The sequence below is a fragment of the Solanum lycopersicum genome, chromosome 10 (assembly GCF_036512215.1).
Source record: "Solanum lycopersicum chromosome 10, SLM_r2.1".
Lineage (NCBI taxonomy): Eukaryota > Viridiplantae > Streptophyta > Magnoliopsida > Solanales > Solanaceae > Solanum > Solanum lycopersicum.
The window spans coordinates 61,964,913-61,987,226 of record NC_090809.1 but is presented as its reverse complement, the minus strand read 5'-3'; the positions used below and the strand labels follow the sequence as shown (position 1 = coordinate 61,987,226).

At 29.8% G+C, this 22,314-nt stretch overlaps 2 protein-coding genes across 2 annotated transcripts; one reads left to right on the top strand and one right to left on the bottom strand.

Moving 5' to 3' along the window:
- The first annotated feature begins 244 nt into the window (after nucleotides 1-244).
- On the top strand, nucleotides 245-6,988 carry LOC101247974 (digalactosyldiacylglycerol synthase 1, chloroplastic-like). Its single transcript, XM_004249356.5, has 7 exons — nucleotides 245-1,022; nucleotides 2,667-2,699; nucleotides 3,219-3,306; nucleotides 4,102-4,586; nucleotides 4,681-4,947; nucleotides 5,138-5,487; nucleotides 6,085-6,988. The coding sequence occupies exons 1-7, from the start codon at nucleotides 375-377 to the stop codon at nucleotides 6,608-6,610; spliced, it is 2,397 nt and encodes a 798-aa protein (XP_004249404.2). The 5' UTR covers nucleotides 245-374; the 3' UTR covers nucleotides 6,611-6,988.
- Nucleotides 6,989-12,810: 5,822 nt separating this feature from the next.
- LOC101266580 (aluminum-activated malate transporter 8) lies at nucleotides 12,811-17,871 on the bottom strand. The gene is made up of 6 exons (XM_026027679.2): nucleotides 17,444-17,871; nucleotides 17,106-17,246; nucleotides 16,410-16,682; nucleotides 15,924-16,042; nucleotides 15,311-15,484; nucleotides 12,811-14,811 (listed from the first exon to the last, which is right to left on the bottom strand). Exons 1-6 carry the CDS (start codon nucleotides 17,664-17,666, stop codon nucleotides 14,275-14,277), a joined length of 1,467 nt encoding a protein of 488 aa, XP_025883464.2. The 5' UTR covers nucleotides 17,667-17,871; the 3' UTR covers nucleotides 12,811-14,274.
- Nucleotides 17,872-22,314: the final 4,443 nt, after the last annotated feature.

The following is a 22,314-nucleotide window of genomic DNA, read 5'->3' as shown; positions in this document are numbered from 1 at the left end:
AATTATTATATACGAGCAAATTTATCTGATGCATATGCGATGATTTGAAAAAAGAAAAGAAGAAATTATGACTCAATATTATTTAAATAAATTCGTTATCAACTCACGTGACTAAATCCACATCAGTGATCTCCATACGTCCACGTCATTTCCCGCGAATCCAATCAACACGGTTTCATCTTACGTGTTAAATCCACGTGGAATTTCTTTTAAGCAAAAAATTATTTTTTTAATTCCCCAAAATCATAGCCTTTAAATTCTCAGCCGTCCCCTTTGTGTCACTTCCCTTTCTTCACCATTGAAGAAAGAGGAGAAAACGAAACACTCTAATTTCCTCTCGAAACCCTAGAAACTACCAGAATATCACCGGAAAAATGATCAATTTCAGGCCGCCGGAGACGAGAACGAGGCCGTCTGTAGGTTCGAGTTCGAGCTCCGTTGTGACGGCGGAGAAAGCGTTGTCGTTTATATCGAAGGGATGGCAAGAGGTACGATCTTCAGCGGATGCGGATCTTCAGCTTATAAAAAACCGAGCGAATAAGTTTAAGAACTTAGCGGATAGAGAGCTGGAGAATTTCATCAATTCAGCTTCAATATCGCCTTTTGCTGTTCCAGCAATTACGGCTTCTACCACTACGGCACCGGCGGAGATTGATTTTGTGAAGAAGCTTCGTCCGAAGCTTTCTGAGATACGTAGGGCGTATTCGTCGTCGGAGTTTAAGTGGCCGTCGCAGGGGAAGCTTAGGATTGATTTATCAGCGATTAAGAATGCAATTGTGGCGGAAGTGGAAGAGGAGGAGGAGCAGGAGAAGGAGAGGGAAAGGGAGATATGGAGGAAGTGGAGGTGTGACAGGCTTAAGGAAGAGAGACATTTTGGGGAATTTGATTGGGAGCCTATTAAAGCTTTTAAGACTCGGTTAAAGGAGCTGGAAGTGGAGCTAAAGGGATCGAGTTCGTCTCCAGCGGAAATTTTTGAAGTGATTAAGAATAGTGAATTTATGGGGAAAGTAAAATCAAGCTTGGTAATTTCAGATTCTGATTATTATGCTTTATTTCCTTTTATCATTTTTTTACTATGGAATCATATAGTATAGGTTTTTCATTCATGGACTAAAAGTATAATTATTTGTCATGTTGCTGTTAATATTTAAGCTATGGTTTACCATCATTGTTGAAATGACCTGCTATTTTTTTTTAAAAATCTTGGATGAGTATATGTATGGTCTTTTTCATCTGTTCTCAATTGTTAAGAGTATCTTTTCTTTGGTCGAGTAAAATTTGGTATGGAACTTTTGATGGATGTGTTACTTGTTTAGTTTGAAGGAATATAGTAGGTGTTTGGTGTTGATGAATGATCTGTTCAGGCTAGTGGTTATGTGCTGCTGTTCTGTCACAATTGCATAGATTCTTCAATAACAAGCTAGTTTCCTCTTCTCCCAAAAATGAAAAACTTAAAGCAAATTGTAACTTAAAAGACCTGTTACTTGTCAGAGGAATCGAGTCTGAATTTGGTTCTTCAACTTTTAACATAAGTAATCTTAAGCAAGATGGTATGTGTTTAAGAAGGTACTAGAATTCACATTGTTCAACTTTGCTTTTGTGGTTCCTTTATAGGTCCTAGAGCATGAAAACTGTTTTACGCTGAAAGTTACCTCTATGGTTATTTTTCCTCAACACCATCTCTTATAAAATGAAAAATACAGTGTTCTGTGATTCATTTTTATCTGATATGCCCTCTCTATAAAGTTTTATAAGCAATAATTGGACTGCCAGATCACCTAGTAGCCAGGGACAGACTTAGTGTACAAGTTATCACTTCATCCAAACCCAATAACTTCGACTCTGATCCAATGTGTTAAAAATCTATTATATATGCAGAAATAGTAGATTCCGACTCCGGTGAATCTAATGATGTGATAAAATTTTGAACTCGGACCCATAAAGTTCAAATCTTGTATCCGCCTCTGTCTAGTAGGTTAGGTATTGCAGATCTCCTTTTCGGGGAAAGCACAACTACTCTGTCTCTTTAGATGGTACATGGTTTTTCCATATGTGCTAGATATTTTCATGAGATTTCATTTCTCTTATTTTTGAACTTCCTTTTGTGGTTTACTGTGCTAAGGTGGAGTTCAGTTTTTCTGTTGTTCCATCATTATTTTTTTAAATACTGACAAATGCCCCAGAGCCTGCCCCTCTACCTTTCTCCACTTAATTTCCAGGTTTTAGTCTGCGATATGGTTCTGCCCCTCTACCCTTCTCCACTTAATATCCAGGTTTTAGTCTGCGATAGGATTCAAACATGCGACATGCGACTAGACCAGAACCCTTGGGGCGAGGTTGTCCCATCTTGATGCTGGTAATTGCTAGAGTTTTTTTTTTTTTTTTTGGGTTGTGGGATCAAGTCAAATGGGTTGGTGGATTTTTTATATTTAGCTTACTGTTTAATGAGTGGTTCTGGTCGCAATGGGAGGGTTAGCTTGTGTTTGATCAACTCATCAGCCAAGGACAGTTGCTCTTTTTATTTTAGATCTTTCTTTGTGTCTTTCGGTTCCTTTACCGTTATGTGTTGACTTGTTATGTAAGTTGTCTTTACTCACATTTGTATTGATTGATGTTTATTCATGTGATTAATATATATTTTCTCTACTTGTATAATTGTTTTTCAGAAATCAATTTGCAAGGAACCAGAAGATGCAAAGGTTAGTGTATTATCTCTTAAACATTGGATGAGGTTTTATTGAGCTTAATATCCTGCTTCAAAAGTTTGAGAAAAGATGGGAATCGAAAGAGAAATGAAAACATTCTCTTGCGTAATTTGGTTGTACACTTGTAATCTGAGAGGTGATGAAAAGTTTAGGAGGATGACACAGGGAGGGGATATTCTTTTCTTGATAATCGAGAACAGAATTCACTCTTATTTTTTTTCACTATTTTAAACAAGTGAATTAGAAGACGTATCTCTTATTTTTATCTTGATTTACCTCTGTGAATTTTACATCCTAAACGACCTAATCTTTCCTATCATGTATACAATTTGAATTACATGTCAACAGCAGAAAATTTGGACATAATATTTACTATCTAGGAGCTAGTCTTTCCGGGTTAAATTATTGGTGAATTTTAACTAGGATTAAATTCTATTCTAGTCGACTGATGGCAATTAGACTAGAGGCATTTTCTTTCTCTTATCCATCCTCACATGTTATTCATCTATCCAGGGAGTTCCACCACTTGATGTGCCAGAACTATTGGCATATTTAGTTAGACAATCGAGCCCATTTTTGGATCAACTTGGAATAAGAAGAGGTAATAGTTCAATTGGCATTTACAAATCTATTGTTGTAATTTTGGATTGTCTTTGTTGTTTATGATCTGTTTGCAATGCTCAACAATGCATTTAGTCTATGACTCTACATGAATGTCCTTATTTTTCTTCTTCTTTTTGATGCTTAGTCTCTTTAATCTGTTGAAGGTGGATATTCTTCACTAGCATAAGTCAAATTGGTGATGCTCCTTACGCGCTCCTAATTTGATGTTTTATCAGTGCTTTCACTTTTCTCTAGACATCACTTATTCTTTTTGGTCATTTAGTAGGATGTATAGGCTACTTTTGCACGTTAAGTAGGATGGTTAGATTACTTTGCAACAAGCTATATTTCTTAAAATGTTCTGAGTTTATATTTATGATAAATTGTCGCACATGAAGCTCTGAGTGATCTCATCTTGTGTGAAAGCTGTGGTAGCTCTGTTAATTACAAAGTTCAACAAGTATAATGGGATAGTTTGTCCATTATGTGTCCTTGACATGTCCAAAGTGGTGTTGCAGAGATTTGAATGATGTACTGGGGGTAACACAGAATGCATTTAAAAAAACTGTAACCGACGGATGTTAGTTATGGATGTCATAATTTAATAATGGAACTTGATGTGTCATATCTTCAATGTACAACAACTACAATTCTGGTTCTAATGATATACAAGAATAAACTGAAGTTTTCTTTCTTTTTTATTTTGTTATAAATTTTATTCTAAGTTTAAATGTCTATCTGCTGTCTGTTGAAACTATAAGCCATCTTCTCTGTGTCTTTAATATGTTTGCAGATATATCAGAGAAGATTGTAGAAAGTTTATGCAGCAAAGGACACAGCAAGCTTTTGCTAAATTCCTTACCCGGAGGAGGGTCCTCACTGATTGATGGTGAAATTATGAATGATGAATTAGATTTAAGAATCGCCAGTGTTCTTCAGAGTACTGGTCATTGTTATGATGGTGGATTTTGGGGAGATTCTACCAAGCAGAACCTAGAAGGTGATAAGAGACATGTAGCAATAGTTACAACTGCTAGCCTTCCTTGGATGACAGGAACTGCTGTAAATCCTCTATTCCGAGCGGCTTACTTAGCCAAATCAGAAAAGCAGAATGTTACATTGCTGGTTCCATGGCTATGTAAGTCTGATCAAGAGTTGGTTTATCCGAACCAACTTACTTTTAGTTCTCCTGAAGCTCAAGAGCTTTATATACGCAATTGGCTCAAGGAGCGAATTGGTTTCAAGGCTGACTTCAAGATTTCATTTTACCCTGGAAAGGTAGTCCTTGAATAACAAGCTCAATAAATTGTAACATGATTGGCAAAGATGTTGAGATGGATGTGATTATTGACAAATGTTTTTTCCCTTCCAGTTTTCCAAAGAAAGGCGGAGCATTTTACCAGCTGGAGACACTTCTCAGTTTATCCCATCTAGGGATGCTGATATTGCAATTTTGGAGGAGCCAGAACATCTCAATTGGTACCACCATGGAAAACGTTGGACTGATAAATTCAACCATGTTGTTGGCATAGTCCACACAAACTATTTGGAATATATCAAGAGGGAAAAGAATGGGGCGCTTCAAGCCTTTTTTGTGAAACACATTAACAATTGGGTCACGAGAGCATATTGTGACAAGGTATGGTTAGTCTATGGTAAATTGTCATCAGAAAAGGAGAAAGAGGGAAACAGTGGGTTATACATGCATTGAGCATTGGAAGATGCTTTAACACTTTAATTTTAAAGCACCATTTTCTTTTTGAAATTTTAAATCACCCCCCCTGTTATTTCATGTTGGTCCTAATTGAGATGTCAATTTTCCTGTTTAGGTTCTCCGCCTTTCTGCTGCTACACAAGATTTACCCAGGTCTTTGGTTTGCAATGTTCATGGTGTCAATCCAAAGTTTCTGAAAATAGGAGAAAAAGCAGCTGCAGATCGACAAAGCGGCCAGAAAGTTTTCTCTAAAGGGGCATATTTCCTAGGCAAAATGGTTTGGGCGAAGGGATACCGGGAGTTGATAGATCTCTTATCAAAGCACAAAACTGAATTTGATGGCTTTCATTTGGATGTATTCGGCAATGGGGAAGATGCTCATGAAGTACAGTGTACGGCAAAGAGGTTAAATCTCAATGTCAACTTCATGAAAGGTAGAGACCATGCACATGATTCTCTTCATGGGTAAGAATCCTTTAATAGAACCTTTCTAGATACGCAGGATAGGCATTTTTTCAGTGTATCTTGTTCCATTTTGGTGCAATGATCTATAAAGCATCGTAGAGGAATTTTAATGGAACTGACAATAGTTACATTCTGCTCCCTTGTGACAAAATGATTCTAGAATTACTCTTGATGTGTCAATTGCTAAGATGGTAAAGATATTCATATGATAAACAGAGTTAACCTTCAGAGTAATTGAGCGCATGTCCAAAACCTGATTTCAATTTTATTTGGGGGCAAATTTTCTTATTCTTTTTAAGGGGTAGATACCTCATTTATGACTCTATTTGTATAAAGTCTTAAAATTTTGTCGGTGACGTCTTTTAAAAAAACTGAATAAAATTGTTTTTTTCTTCTCTGGAGTTTCTCATTGAAGAAGTGGGAATTTATGTATAGCTGGTCTCAACTGCTAGATCTTGTGTTTGTTCAACAAGGTTGAGTACATGCAATTTGCTGTCCTTTTTTTAAATGCTAGTAGTTGATTTTCCCCATTTCAGTTTTTCCTGTTTGATCTTTTTTTTACCGTTCACCTTTTTAACGTTACATACTTGCTTGCAGTTATAAAGTCTTCATAAATCCTAGTATCAGTGATGTGCTCTGTACTGCCACAGCTGAGGCTCTTGCAATGGGGAAATTTGTAGTCTGTGCTGATCACCCATCCAATGAATTTTTCCAGGCATTTGCCAACTGTTTGACTTACAAGACACCTGAAGACTTTGTAGCAAAAGTTGAGAAGGCTATGTCTAGCGAACCTCAACCTCTCACTCCGGAGGAGCAATACAAGCTTTCATGGGAGGCTGCTACACAGAGGTTCATGAAATATTCTGACCTCGAAAAGGTTTTGAGCGATGAAACAAGTCTGGACAGGAGACGTCGGAAAGGCATGGGTAAGTCAGTTTCCATGCCAAACCTAGAAGAGATGGTTGATGGGGCTCTTGCATTCACACACAATTGTCTCACAGGGAATGAGTTCTTGAGGTCGTGTACTGGTGCAATACCCAGAACTCGGGATTATGACAAACAGCATTGCAATGATCTCCATCTCTTGCCTCCTCAGGTAGAAAACCCAATATATGGCTGGTAAATAGAATACGTAACTAACATGTATATCATTATTTCTTATATGTATTATAGGATGTTAGAAAAACTGGATGCTTGTTAATCCTTAGCTCCAATTCTAACGGTCTAGGTTTTGATGCTTTCTAGCTATTGATTTTGATGCAGTTAGCCCTGCAGGGTTAGTTCATAGGATTTATACGTAAAGTTTGTAACTTGTAATAGTCATACCTCTTCTGTTTCATGTTTATGGTATCGGGGTTACTTCAAGTTTAGGATCATACTGTCTCTTAGTTTAGTTGGAAAACTTCCATGAGCAGTAGCAATTGGTCACTTGGACTGTACTTGTACAACTACTATTATATTTTAGGTTATTGATCTGTGGCAACACGAATATTCATCGAAATTATGCTTGAGAATTATGTAGTTGTTTCTTGGTGTATAGCAGGAAAGTAATTCACTCACTTGTGAGGGAAGTGTTGTTTGTAACAGTGATCATTTTGTGCAAAGGTAAATGAACTCAACAGCTACTGTGTAAAGCCCAATTCTATATTTTGCTACTGGGCCAAGAATTTATTGCAGCCTCCAGCATACAATAGGATGAATCAGGGCCCGTGTAGTTTGGGTCATCTGCACTTCTGCTCTTATTGTGTGTTAATTTATAAATACTTCATCCTTTTCAAAAAGAACGGAGTTTAAGAAAAGAAAGAAGGTTTTTTAATCTTGTGGTTTTAAATTAAAATTAGGTCAAAAGTATCACAATGCCCTTTAATCTTGTGGTCTTACGTGGAAAGTTAAAGTGCTGCCAAAAAAGAAAAGGAATCGCTTTTTGAAACAAATTAAATAGGAAATACGGTTGTTCTTTTTGAAACGGATGAAGTAATTTTTCGTGACGTATAAGTTATATATTTTTTGTATCATGATATTTCACAAAGTTATTTCTAGACGTGACGCTGATTTCTGAATAACTTATGCCTCAATTGGCATAAGTTAAAAAGAAAAAAATTGCATAAATTAATACATTTTAAAAAATAATTATTGATTTTAGCGATATTTTTTGTTTATTACCATTTAAAGTAATGCTTTGTTAAATATGTAATATGTATTAAAAGTGAATTATGTATGCAATATATATGAATTATAATTATTTTTTGAAATATGTCATGTTTGTTTGGTAAAAAATTGTCACATTGTGTATTATAAATGTATTAAAATGTGTGATAAATGTATTATTCATCATTAAAATTTGTATTATATCTGAATAATAAATTGTTCTTTGTAATATGTATTAAACTTGTATTATAAATGAATTAAAAGTGATCAAGTAAAAAAAAAAATTATTGCTATAAATAATAAATATTTTTTTATTATAGTATATTTATACAAGTTTTCCAAGTTAAAACACTACAGAGTAAAGACCAGTCCATTTGAATAACAAAACAAATAGTTTCATGTTAGTGTTTGTGGTTCTCAGACATTGCCTTTTTTTAAAAAAAAAAAAAAAGTTTCTGTAGAAAATATGAAAAATTAGTGCATATGTAAATGTCATTCAGAATCATCTTCTGTCGTACCAAACACAACCTATCTTCCTTATACTCAGCATAAATATTATTTTATAAATCATTTAATTTTCACTATTTTTATTATTTATTAAAATAAAAATCTAGTTGTGGGATCCCAGGTTAGGCGGGGGGGGGGGGGGGATTGAAAATAAATAATATGTAAAACATGAAGAAGCTGATGTTGAGAAGCACTTAGTTGACTGTCAATTCATTTTTTTTTGTTTTTGGCCAGCAATATTCTTTTTGCATGGATGTAAATTTAATGTAATAATTAAAATATAATTCAATTTATTTCTTTTAAAAGTTAAAAGTAGTATAATCATGTGACAACCATTTAATGTAAATTTGAAGTGACTCTTCAACACGTACAGGAGCTTCTACGTACATGCAATACATCAATCTAGAGAAATATATAATATATAAGTCGCAGCGGTTTAAGTTTACGAAAACTCAATATATTTTCTTTAAACCTTATGTATTGTAAAATATTTAGTAGATATTCGATTATAAATCATTACTATCATGTATAAAAATTATTATAAAAATTCATAAATTTCACTCGTAAAGTCGTGTTTCATAATACAAATTAAAAGAGGACTACATGAATATTGGTGTTAGTATATATACATGAGAATTATTTTATCACTTGTTGTTAAATTGAATTATTAAGAATAGCAAGCTAATTGTTCCTCACATATTTTTAATGTTTTTGTACCCATAAATTATATTATTGGTTGATAACATTTTGAGGGATGAAAAAAATAAATCAGAGATCACTTACTCCCTGTTTCCCTATTTAGTTGTCCTTTTTATAAATGACACACATATTAAGACACCAATTATTATCATAGATTTTTGTTACAATTTTATCCGAAACTTAAAAGATTATGCAATTCTCCAAATATAATAAATGCATTTTTTGGTTCCAAAAAGCATGCATTACAACTTAGTAGTACTAGAAATTTTCTAGAATTAAATAAGGACATATTAGGGGAAAAAATTATTATTTTTTCTTGATTTGTTAAATTGGACGAGTAAACAGAGACAAATATAAAAGGAAATATGGACAAATAAATAGAGACAGATGGAGTATTATATTCCATTTACTTTGGATTCTATGATAAGGTGAAAATAGAATGAAATTTACTTTTACTGTCTCCATTACATATTAGTTATCTACATTATTATAAAGAGTTTTCCTGAATTATTTGTCCATTTATTCAAGATAGAACGAGTTAAACGTTATAACTATACTTCTTTATCTTCCTTTTTAAATGTGTAAATAAATTTGTAAAATTTCAAAAAAAATCTTTAAAAAGTAAGTTAATAAAATTATTTTATTTATGATTTTTTATGAAACGATAAATAGAAAAATAAATGGTTGATATGGGACGGTGGGTGTATAATATGATATACATATTGTTTAGAATCTAACTTTTCCTATGATTCATGAACTTGTCCTAAATTAATATTCTTCTGATGATAAATACAGATTAAAGGTTAATTAGCTTTAATTAGAAAGTGGTTATGCAGTGGGATTGAAGCCTCCACTTCTAATTCTCACTTAGTTTTGTTTCTCCTTTTTAACACACTAAAACGTAAACTTGCAGTGCAACTTGGACTACAATAACTATACTAATTAGTTTTTCAAACTTTCTTGGTAACTCGAATGTTCGGTACGAAGAAAAATATTTTGAAAGAAAATAATTAAGTAGGAAATTTTCGTAATGTTCCGTATGTGTAAATAAAAAAATATATATATTATATAATCTGGATAAATAGGATGTGGGGTGGTAGTGATCGAGCTGATGGAGTGATGGTGAAGATGAGATGTGTTAGTGGGAACTTATTTTCTCAAAATAATCTTCGTCAATCGAACATATAGAATTAAGAAAATGTTTTTTAGAAATTGTTTTTTCTATACTGTACATACCCTTAGAGACGCTTAAACGTGGAAATTACTTCATAGTTTAATTAAAGATCTTGAGTTACGTTCGACCATCTCTAATACTTTGTTATGATCTAAATAATTTAGTGTCACGCCGTAGCTAGCAAAGTAATCTTCGCTAGATAAGGAGTAAGAAGACAAATGAGATATATATCAAAAGTAACAAAGATTTAATGTGATTCGATCAATCGATCTACGTTCACAAAAGGAGATGAGTAACCTCACACAATTCACTCGGATTAAAAAAAAATTCACTTGTGTACACAAAAAGTTATAAGGAACAATCTTAAACCTTTTCATACAAGAAAAAAACTAACCAAATATCAAAACTTTATATTTTTCTTTTAGAAAAAAAAACTCATTTATAAAAAACTCACAAAATTAGTACACTAAGTGTCTTTTCACTATCAATATCATCAACATAGATAGAAATATGACTTAAAAAAAGTATTTTGTTGTTACATATGTGATATGCCCTTTAAAGAATATGAAAAGCACTCTAGAGACTACATTTGTATGTAGTTGAACCCTTGAAAATAAAACTAATTAAATGAACCACTTGACTTTTTAATTTTTTTTTTTAATTATATACCTAACTTAAAGCATGTTTAAATGTATAATGTATTCATGTGCTCAAGCCAAGACAAATGCCACATCTCTTACTTTACTTTTGCATTTCACATGACTCAATTATTATTTTTGCATCCAAATAAAATCATTTATTAGATTCTAATTAAAAAGTTATATAATACCTAACATTTTAAAACATTATTTTGGATTAATTAAATTTATAACATGCTAATTTGAAGGGTGGAGGTTTGTTTGTGATTTAAAAACCTAACAATGATGAATATAAGTAAACTTGCTTTTCAGAATTATGAGAAAAAAATAATTGAAAAGGAGAGGTGCTGATCATAGGAATAAATTATAGTGGATTATTTCTTGCTTTAATTAGTCAAATATTTGTTCATACAATAATGTCAAAAAGTAATGATTAGATCACTAGCAAAATGATAATTAAGTTTAACTATTTATTGTACACAATGATACTCAAGATATATTAATAAGCAGTGTTAATATATATTTGAAGAAATGATCAAATGAATAAATCATTATAATGGCAAATAATGCCTTTAATTTTCATATTTATACTTTACATTTTATTTTTAAAAGTTTTTGACGAAAGTTATGCACGAAATAAAATACAACGAATAAATGATTTTGCATATAATTGTCATTGTATTATGGGAAAAGGATAAAAATCACATACTTTTAAGAAAAAAATTATCATTTGTTCCTTATAAGTTTATAATTACAGAAATCTCTTAAGCTGATACAATAATACAAGCGTTGATACATTAATCTGATGCGCGAGATACATTAATCGTTAAGTAAGATACATTACATTTTATACATGATACACTAATTTGATGCACGAGATACATTAATCAGATGCGCGAGATACATTAATTTGATATACTGATACATTAATCTAATGCGTCAAAATGAGGAATTTTAGAAATTTATAAAACTAACAGGGGATAATGGTAATAAGTGAATTTTAAGGTGGGATTTCTGTCATTTTTTTTATATATAGTTATACTTCCTTCCTTCATTTTTAAGTTGTCATGTTGCGCTTTATGAAAGTCCATTTAACTAATTTTTAAAATTAAATTAGATTATATTAACTTGATATTTTAAATAAAAAATAATTAATATTCAAAAACTATATAAAAAGTACTGTATATTGTAATTTTTAGTCAAATTTTTTTATTATATGACTCTAAAAAAAAGGAAATCATAACAACTAAAGTGAACAGGGAGAATATTTAACAATAATAAATATAAGCATTTATAACTAGCTTTATATAAATTATCCTTTTAGCGAACGAAAAAATAAATAATGACATTGATTCAACTGCCTTAAAAAAATCTATCATCACTAAATATCTCTTTTTGTTACGGTGATAACACATTTAGCTCCAACATATATATATATATGGGTCGGTGCAATCTGAAAAGATTAAAGACCAAATTAAAGTTAGTGTTAATTACCTAGTTAAACAGTTCATTTTGAACTGATCCCTATGATGATTCCTAGTTTTTTTTTTTCATTCAATTAATTAAAAAGCATATAATATAAGTACTATAGTCTATATATTCATCATCGTACCCACTTGTAATTTATTACTGCCATTTTTTTAATTTAATTAGTGGGAAACAACTCAAAGTCCAAATGAAAAAACTGTAATCTTCCTTGTTAAGTTTTCTCAATTTAATTAGGTCCAAATTAAACAGTCTAAGATAATGTCTATTTAATTTTAACCTATACATTGAATATTAGTAAAAAAATAATAATTCTACAGGTTGGACCTCAGTTAATTAGCACTAATTATTGTCCCACAAAACACCAAAAGCAAGATGAATGCACGCATAAAATTTAAATTTATTATAGCATATGGTAGTGAAAAAAAAAATGGTTATATTAAACTATGAAAAGTTAGAAAAAATAACATTACACATAGCTTTAGAGAGCAAAATAAAGCGGCGAATTTACTTAAATAGTGATTATTTAAAATTTTATATCGAGTCCAATACGCATCAACTTTTGACTCAATTTTTTTGTGTGTATTTGAAAATTTTACGCTGATTAAGTAAAACGTTCTCTAAAAAGGACGACTAAGAGAAGTAAGGTCGTTATCAATATAGGTGATAGGATTATGTGTTTAGCCATAATGTTTACATACCTAATCTAGCTACTAATTAATATAATTAACTTCTAATGGTAAGCATCATTAGTGTTGCCAAAAGGAAAAAGTAGGTGGGTTATTTTTACTTTTAAAGATTTTTGGTACAATAATCGTACACAAGTACATAATTTTACACGTCTTTAATTTTAATATGTTTTTGTTAATAGTACTACTACAACAACAATAAATTGAATAGGCTAGTTATATGGAAGGATATAATGTGCGTAAAATCTTATTATTTATCTTTATGGCGGTAAAAATGAATTATTTTTTATGAATTCTCAACTCAAAAGAGAAATTAAATAAGATTCTTAAAATATATTATAACAAAATATCAAGATACAAAACAAATGAATCAACAAATATAGTAAAACACATTGAAACAACAAAGGGTGAGAACATTTGATTACCTATTAACGATTTACTATAATCCTCGATCTTTAGACCTTTTTATTTAAAATTATTTTCTCAGTAACATGAAATAGTATTAATTAAGTATATACAGTCTAATCATTTTCCCTCCGTTCTTCTTAATTCGATCTATCTCTATTTTTCCTAACTCGCGCAACTCCTTGTTAACGCACCTAACTCCACTTCACATGCACGAACCTTCTTTTTTTTTTCTTTCTTATTTTTTTTATATCTCTCTTTTTTAAAAGCTAGTAAATAAGTTTGGCCATAGCAAAGAAGTTTTGAAGACAAAAATGAAGAAAAGTGGCATTATTACTCCGACTTAATACTTTTACCTTTTAATCTTAAAGTGGCATTATTACTCTGACTTAATATATATTGATATTTGATTATTTTAGATTTATATCGCGTAGAGCCTTGAGGAAGCACTTCCTTTTAAGGATTTTTGGTTCAATCTGAGAGCTCTGGTTAAGAGAAGAGTAACCCCATCTACTGTATAATATCTTATCGTTATTTTTTTTTTCTCTTTAGTTTAAGCTTAGTAGTTAACTTCGAGTTTCTAGCATAACGGAGGATTTATTTTTTATTTTTACTTGCAATAATATTTAAATTTTTGTAAATCCTTATAACTTTTCAAGAATTAATTGTATAAGCTAATCATATATTTCAGGCTAAAACTACAAAGTAGCACATTATTGTCAGTAAATAGTTGCAAAAAGAAATAGATGGAAATCAAAATACTTAATTAAATAGAAAAATAACAAAAAGTTGCTCCTATCCAAGAAGCTACATTTTCATATATACAACCTATGTTTGTTCGAATATTTTTTAAAAATGATATCGCACTCATGATGAAATTTTCAAAAATAAGTAATTTTTGAAATATTCAACATTCATTTCGCGTCATTTTTTAAAAAAATTCGAATAACATAGTATAAACTAACGAGAAAGAAAAAAAACTTAGAAAGGAAAAGTTTAAATTACTCAAAAAGTTCATTTAAACTTTCCCTCCTAATACCGCTCAGCTTTTCACCACCACCGGATTCACCTCCGCCTTTCCCGCCGCCGCTTCTCCACCACCGCAAATCTCAATCGCGACAAAATCACTACCACCAGCATCGTCTACATCGACAACCGGTTTAACAATTCCGCGGTGGAGCAACTGGTGCTGCTGCGGCGGCGGTTTCTCCGGCGACGACGAAGAAAATTCCTCGTTCTTCGCCTTTTTAAAATGTGCTTGAACCGATAGATCTTCAACGGATTCGGACATTTTTTCGACGCAATTGATTACGTCAATGAGTACGGACGCCACCGTAATCGCCGGAAAAATTTCCAATAGATCCAATTTGTTGGAGATTACTAGTGTTTCGGTGGTGGTGAGGATCGATTTGAAGTCGTCGACGGCGGTTTTTGAGTGGCAGAGATGGATCTCTGCGGCGGAGGACGACGGTTGCGTCATGGTTTTGATGGAAAATGCTAATTCTTTTAGCACTTTACTTGACTCTATGCACATTTTTGTGCATGCTTCTTCTATTTCCTTTTGGAACTCACTTGGTACCTAAAAATAAATTAAAATTTTAATAATTAATATTAAAATAAAAAAAATATTTGCACAATCATAGATTTCCAATAAATATATATATATCGTTTCATAATATATAGTGTTATAATCGAATTTGATTATACTTTTTACAAAAATATAATTTTAAAAGTGAAATGAGTTTGAAAGCATAATGTTTCCCAAATATCGAAGTTAAATTTTATGATTAGATATTTCTTTTTAAATAAAGTAAAATTATTTTTGAATAATTTTAACGATGAAGCGAGTTTAAAAGAGTATGACATATAAATAAATTCAAACCAAGTAAGAAAAATTGAGAATATTCTTTCAATAATTCCTTTTATTTGCCAGAATATTCTTCACTAACTCTATTTCGGGGAAGGAATGAAATCACTTTATAAAGTCTTAACACTTCACAATTGTGTAAGACTTTTTTTTAATATATTATTATTTTTAATTTAGTGAAATTAAAATAGTAATTAATTTTAATATGATTAAATAAAAATAATAATAATATATAATATACCTGAGGCTTGGAATTAAAGTAACCACTAAGTGCTTGAAGATGGCATGCACATTCTCTAGCAAGCACACCAATTTTCAAATATTGCTTCCATGGATGACGTAGCCTGAAAGATCCATGACCAGGCTCCCACCATGCAAAATTTGCCTAAAATAAAATAACACGGGACGCGTGGATTAGACGTATTTTACGAGCTATGAAGAACTTAAGAGATTTTTCGATTATAAAAAGGAAAAAAAGGACAAATTTAATCTCTAAACCATTGTAAATGGTATGCAGATACCTTCCGTCATACTTTTAGGACATTGGTGCCCCGCCGTTCAAAAACTAGAACGTATACGAAAGACTAAATAGGAACATGTGGCGCAATCTTATCCATCGGTCCGATGACGGATCGGTGAATAAGATTATGAATCATGTATTTCCGTTAGTATAAAGTGTATATATGCTCTGGTTTTTGAACGATAAGAGTTCCAATGTTCTAAAGTGTTATGGAGGATATGGACATACCATTTACGATAATTTAAAATATATTTATCGTTTTTCCTTTATAAAAACTATAACATATTATTTTTGTTTTACTAACCAAAGCTTCTTCAGTGGCTTTAGAATTAAGGACTGTTTTATAGGCTCCAAGGAATCCTTCATTAGAGGGCTTTACAATTTCATCATTCTCTGAATTTATGAAATATTCATTTCCAAAACCTGCCAAAAGAAAAATGTAAATATATTTATTAGTCATTTTATTTTGTTTCTATAAACACATAAATAGTAAAATTAATTTTTTTATTTTATTTTTTACGTGACATATTTATATAACTATAAAACGGCCACGAAATATAAAATAACAAGTTCTTAAACTACGTCGAGTTAAATATCATCACATAAGCTGAAATATTATCTACCTAGCTACTTCATTCTAATATATATGAACTCGCTACTTTTATTATTCTATATCATTTCAAACTCTAGATCTCACGTCAACGTCTGCTACTCCTCTTTGTATCGTTTTAATTTTATTAGATATCCTCGATCGATCGAACGAAAAGAATGAAGTGGAAGATTCACTTACCTTCTAAGAAGTTTGCAAGTTTTTCAAGATGAGTATAAATAAGTTTATGAAGATCTTCACCAGCCCAAACAGGACAAACAATCAAAGATACAATCATGCATGTAGCAGCTCCAATAAGAATAGTAGACAAACGTTGATGAGCCAATTCTAATATTTTGTCCACACGATAACCAGACACAGTCACCATACTGAAGGTTAACACAAATATCAAAATTCCATAGTCATATCTTCTCTTCATGTGTGGGAAAAATCTCGTAAATGTACCTAGTGCACCTGTATCGCACGTTGAAAATATAATTAAGTAAATATATAAAAAAAAATATAGTTGAAAAATTGAATGTATGTAATGTTGATGGTTTAACTTTCATATTTCAGTATTTGAAGTTGAGTCGAACATTGATCATTTAATTACGATTAAAATAGAACTTTTTTTTTCTATTGCTCTGAACTCAATATTTTCAATGTGAAACATAAATTTATGCATAAAAATATATTGATATTACAATATAGATAATATGCATAGAAAAGTTTTTATGTCATTTATATATATGATTATTAATTGTTTTGTGAACCATCCATATTATTATTTTTTTTGGTGAAATGAGATTGAAGTTACTTTTTATTTTCTCCTAATTATTATTACTTCATGAAGCTAATTATGGACTATATAATATGCTTTTGACTTGCATAATATACCTAGTGTAAAGACCAAAATACCCAAAACAATGGGTTCCCCTTCTTTCCCAAATAAGTCAGCAAAATATTTTGCTCCAACACCTAATGCCCCAGCTGTTAATGTGGCAAAACCTCTATTTAAACACTTGCACAAAGTTGCACCTGAAAAAAAACAAAATAAATAAATAATTAGCATTTCTAGAATCGAAAAACTGACTCATGAACACCACAATTATTCATTTGTTCAAGTTTTACTAGATAAAATTACACGTATCTCATAAAATTAATTGAAATGCATATAAACTGACTCAGACATTAAAATTATCGCGAAAAAAAGGGGGATTAAAGTTAGAACTTGCCTGCAGTGAATTCAAATACAACGACCACAGTTAAAACAGCCCAGATAGCTGATTGTCCAAAGCCATCATAAAGAGGCCTATAATAGTAAAACAATGAAATTAAAGTGAGTGCCAATCCCACTTTAAATGCATGCCAAATTTTTCTTGGATCATCTTTTCCAATTTTCATTGTTTTCTTCACAATTTCCACAATTTTTTCCTTCATTTTCTTTGGGAAATCCATTGAAAATAATGGATGATTAATTTGGAAAATTATGGCTAAAGTGTTGTTATGGAGCAGAAAATTATTGAGCTAGAGTGCACTATATGTCAACAAAGCTAAGTGTAATTATTTATAGTTGGCCATAAAAGTAGTGTAGAGTTTTTTTTATTCATTTACACATGATTATGTGTCTCTTCTTAGATCTTTCAAGGACAATTTTTTAAAAATTAATTCTCCCTCTTTTTTTTTTTTTGGCTGACTGGGATTTTACTTGGATCTGAACTATATTTAATTGAAATGAACTTAAAAACTGTTTTTTCTTCAGAAGTTTTGAAATATAATGGAGACATTCTTTGCTTTTTCTGACGTATTAATGTGTTGCTATGGTAATGCTCAATAACTTTTAATGTTCAAGGTAAATTTTAGAAATAACAGTCATAGTAATGTTGCATAACTATAATTTCGATAATTGCGTTCTATAACTATAATTTTGTTTGATATAAAGGTTGTGATTTCTATCTATAATTTTGTTTGCTATAAAGGTTGTGATTTCTATCTATAATTTTGTTTGCTATAAAGGTTGTGATTTCTATTTATAGTTTTGTTTGCTATAAAGGTTGTGATTTCTATATTTCTGTATGTTTGTATATTTCGCTTGCGAATATATAAATATCGTAAGTTTATACAAATTCTATATTTATACATTTAAGAATTTTTTAGAACTCCGTTTGTTTATCTCGCTTGTCAAAATACAAATAGGATAATTTATTATGAATTTTTTATAAATCGTATAAAAATAGCTAGGATAAGTATACACAAACTTATGAATTTATATAATCAGAAATCGAATTATATAAATTTAAATTTATATCAAATGAATTATTCAGATAAAAAATGAATAGCATTAGTTAAAAAAATTATACATGTGAATTATAATTCTCTTAAACTATAACTGTACTACCTAATATAAGCTAAATATTTGCTATTCTACGTCATTTTTCCCTTTTTACTAGATGGAAAACTGTAAAAACAAAAAAGTGTGAAAACCTTTGCACTGATTTACTACAAGTTACTAGTTTTTTTTTTGGTTTCTAATATTTCCTCCGTTTCATATTTTTTAATGTATGAGAGAAATATTGAAAATATTTTTAAATTTGGTGCATATTTTTAGTTTCCTTCCCTAATTATTGATGATTTTAAAAACACTTTTATACTTCATTAACAAAACTTAGATACACCTTGGATACAATCCAATCTGCCACATGACATAACAAGTGGTCTCAAACTCTTCTAAGAGTATGACTCTTAATAAAAAATCGCGAGAAATGTTGAAAATACACCTAAAATAACGAGAATTTAGGGGTGTATTTCACTCATGTTGCAAGATCGAAGGTGCTAAGTTCAACTATTAAGTAAAAGAATATTTTTAAGACTATCTATAGTTTAAGGATAAAACTAATAATTCACGTCGAGTTTAGAGGTATTTTCAACACTTTTTTTTGATATATTTTACTAAACTAACATTATTAATGATATTTTGAAACTCTAAACTAAACTTTATTATTTTATATAGTTATTTTATTCTAAGAATAGTATGGTCAGAAAAATAATATAAATCATTTGATTAGTTAAAATAGATAAATAAAATGAAATATTTCTTTATGATATATAGGTTGCATTTGCTTATTGTTATAGATTATAATGAACATGGACAGAGAATGAACATAGATACATCTCCATATAGAATACATATAACATTATTATAGGTATAAATATTAGGTTTTTAAAATTCTAATTTTCATTTATAGATTACTTGTATACCTATACATGTATAATACACACTTCTATTTAAACTAATTATACAATATTGAAATTATTCCATTCTTACTGTACTTTACTAATTTGACTTAGCTAGCTTTTTTGAAATTTTTTAATTCGTCAAATAGTTAAGTCAACAAATTTTTAACCTATATATATAGGATTATATAATACTTGATATGTCTGTATATATATCAAATAAGTAATTTTATATATATATATATATATATATATATATATATAATTTTCATATTTTAAATTTATAACATATATTATCGTCTGTTTTGATTTAACAGACCTTATAGATTTATTTTTTGAGCTAGCTATGTTATTATCTAGTCCAAAAGCACTCATTTAGTACCATATAAACTTATAAAAATACCTTATAAAATTCATTCTTATGCTTTTGATGAATATTAGTGGGTAGTTATCAGTACATATTATCATCTTTTTTTTTTGGATTTTAATTCTTAATTGGATTCTAATCAAGACATGATGACTTCGAATCTTAATTAGGTTTGATTTCACCAAGTATTTTGTGGCTTTATGCACAAATATGTTATGCTTTTACTATATTAAAAAATGATTTTAGGAGTCATTAATTATGATAATAACTTAATTATCCTTCAATATATTTTTTTAGAGACAATTACTAGCTAGTGTCAATAATATTTTAGTATTCTTTACAAATATCGATAAAGTCAATAGTGATACTGAATCAAATAATAATTAACTAATATCAATAAAGACTTTTTAATCCTCGCTGTTAATGTGCATATTTATTGACAACAATAAACTATTTTGATCGTAGTGTTTCGTATTAACTTATCTAGAAAAATAAATAATTAGTTATTTTAGAAGTAGGGTAATTCTTGGAAAATGAGTTCTCCAAAACTTAGTTAGCATCATAACATTGGCAATTATTGACTTTGAGGATGACCACTTAATTTATTTATTTTTTTTAAAAAAAGAAGTTTAAATGACAAAGAAGAACAAGATAATGACTCACCCACTTTTATTATAAGATCTCTATTTTATTCTTTTATTTTAATTTTGTCCAATCTATCTATATTGTTAATAATAAGGACAAAACTGAAATCTCATAGTTTTTTTTTTCTAAACAATATGCAAATAAAATTACAAATCACATGCATCAACCAAATATTATCTCCTAATACAATTCCATCTTCTATTATAACTTTTCATATGATCCATTTCTTTATAATTGTACGTGGTATGTCTAGACAAACTTACACATATCTTAATTAATTTTATAAAATATTTATTATTTTATATCGATAACAAATATCAGATAGCAGATTAGGTTAAACCATCGAAGGCTATTTGTAGATTCATTTGTTAAAAGTATATATCACATTTGTCCCAATACTATGTATGTTATGTACTTTACAGGCTTAGTCAGCAATCAATAGTGAATATAGGATCTGATTAATTTTATAATAATTTATAAATATAATATCTAATCATATGTGGTATACACCTAATTAAAATTGAGAAAATAATATACAGAAATCATTTGGATATTGGAATATCCACGAGGAAATTATAGTGATACCATCATCATAATTATTTTTCTTTCTTTTGCCCTTTTGGATGTACTTTTCAATTTAAATGTACAAATTATATCGAAAAGGTTCATAACATGTGATACAATATGGTTAATTATCCATAATTTAAATGTATTTGAATATTATTAATTATAAGATTAAACAGCAAAGCACAATAAATTTTTTCATATATTATTATTTCATATTTTTATATCTTTTGTTAAAGGGTTGACAGCTACCTTATCTATTCATTATGCAAATTTATGCTCTTTTTTTTTTGGTGTATCACCAATATGTTTTTCATTTATACAGTATTAGTTTCTGTAATTATATAAAACTGAGGAACAGACAATATTACACTTCTTTGGCAATTGTTTTAACTGTTTCTAGTTTTTTTTAACATTTATTAAAAAGAGAAATCATTAATATACAATAAAGTTTATTAAGTTGTTCATATTTAATATAATTATGTTGATTCTTCTTCCTATATATATATATATATATATATATATATATATATATATATATATATATATATATATATATATATATATATGTTGTGCCGTAACGAATTTAAAGGTAAAAAATAGCGTATTTGAAATTCGTAATTTCTTTGTAAAACTAGATATTCTATGTATATTTTTTATAAAATTTATATAATATTATATCCTTACACCCGTACTATAAAAAGTCTATTTGTTCCACGTGGTTGAATGTTGAGCTCTTGACCTTGAGGAATGAGGATTAAGAATCAGTTTTCACTTAATACATTTTTCTTGGTACATCCATATTCGAAAAATTCTGAATTTGCCTATGATTAGTGATGTAGTTGGAATTAATTGCCAATTTAAATCTTGATTCCAAAGTGTCAATTATTTTTGGATTCTTTTTTTTTTTTTAGCTAAAGGGATTTTTAATTTCGAGAGGAGATAGTGTATTTCTTGAAAAAGAATAATACAAAGTATATTACAAGCATGCTGAAAAAAACAGGATATTTATTATGAGAAATTTATAAGGAAATCTACATTATTAGACATGCATCTGTATTGTATATATATTTTTAAATAATTATGTGTCTTACTATTAATTGAATTTTTCTATCATATATTGAGGAAGATACACCTAGATACATGTATTTTTACTATAAGATATACTAAAATAGTGATGAAGATGAGCGAGATGGAGAGAGATAGTCATGTATAGCGGATACGTGCAAATCATAAAAGATACTTATAGATATAGTATATATATGTATCTAATGTGATTCGCATGTATCTGGGATA

Excerpts from the sequence above, each read along its gene's own strand:
- LOC101247974 (XM_004249356.5), top strand. The coding sequence starts at position 375 with ATGATCAATTTCAGGCCGCCGGAGACGAGAACGAGGCCGTCTGTAGGT. Across the intron at positions 1,023-2,666 it reads GGAAAGTAAAATCAAGCTTG|AAATCAATTTGCAAGGAACC; the intron begins GTAATTTCAGAT and ends ATTGTTTTTCAG. Across the intron at positions 4,948-5,137 it reads CGAGAGCATATTGTGACAAG|GTTCTCCGCCTTTCTGCTGC; the intron begins GTATGGTTAGTC and ends TTTCCTGTTTAG.
- LOC101266580 (XM_026027679.2), bottom strand. The coding sequence starts at position 17,666 with ATGGATTTCCCAAAGAAAATGAAGGAAAAAATTGTGGAAATTGTGAAG. Across the intron at positions 16,683-17,105 it reads TATTTTGGTCTTTACACTAG|GTGCACTAGGTACATTTACG; the intron begins GTATATTATGCA and ends CGTGCGATACAG. Across the intron at positions 16,043-16,409 it reads ACTTGCAAACTTCTTAGAAG|GTTTTGGAAATGAATATTTC; the intron begins GTAAGTGAATCT and ends TTCTTTTGGCAG.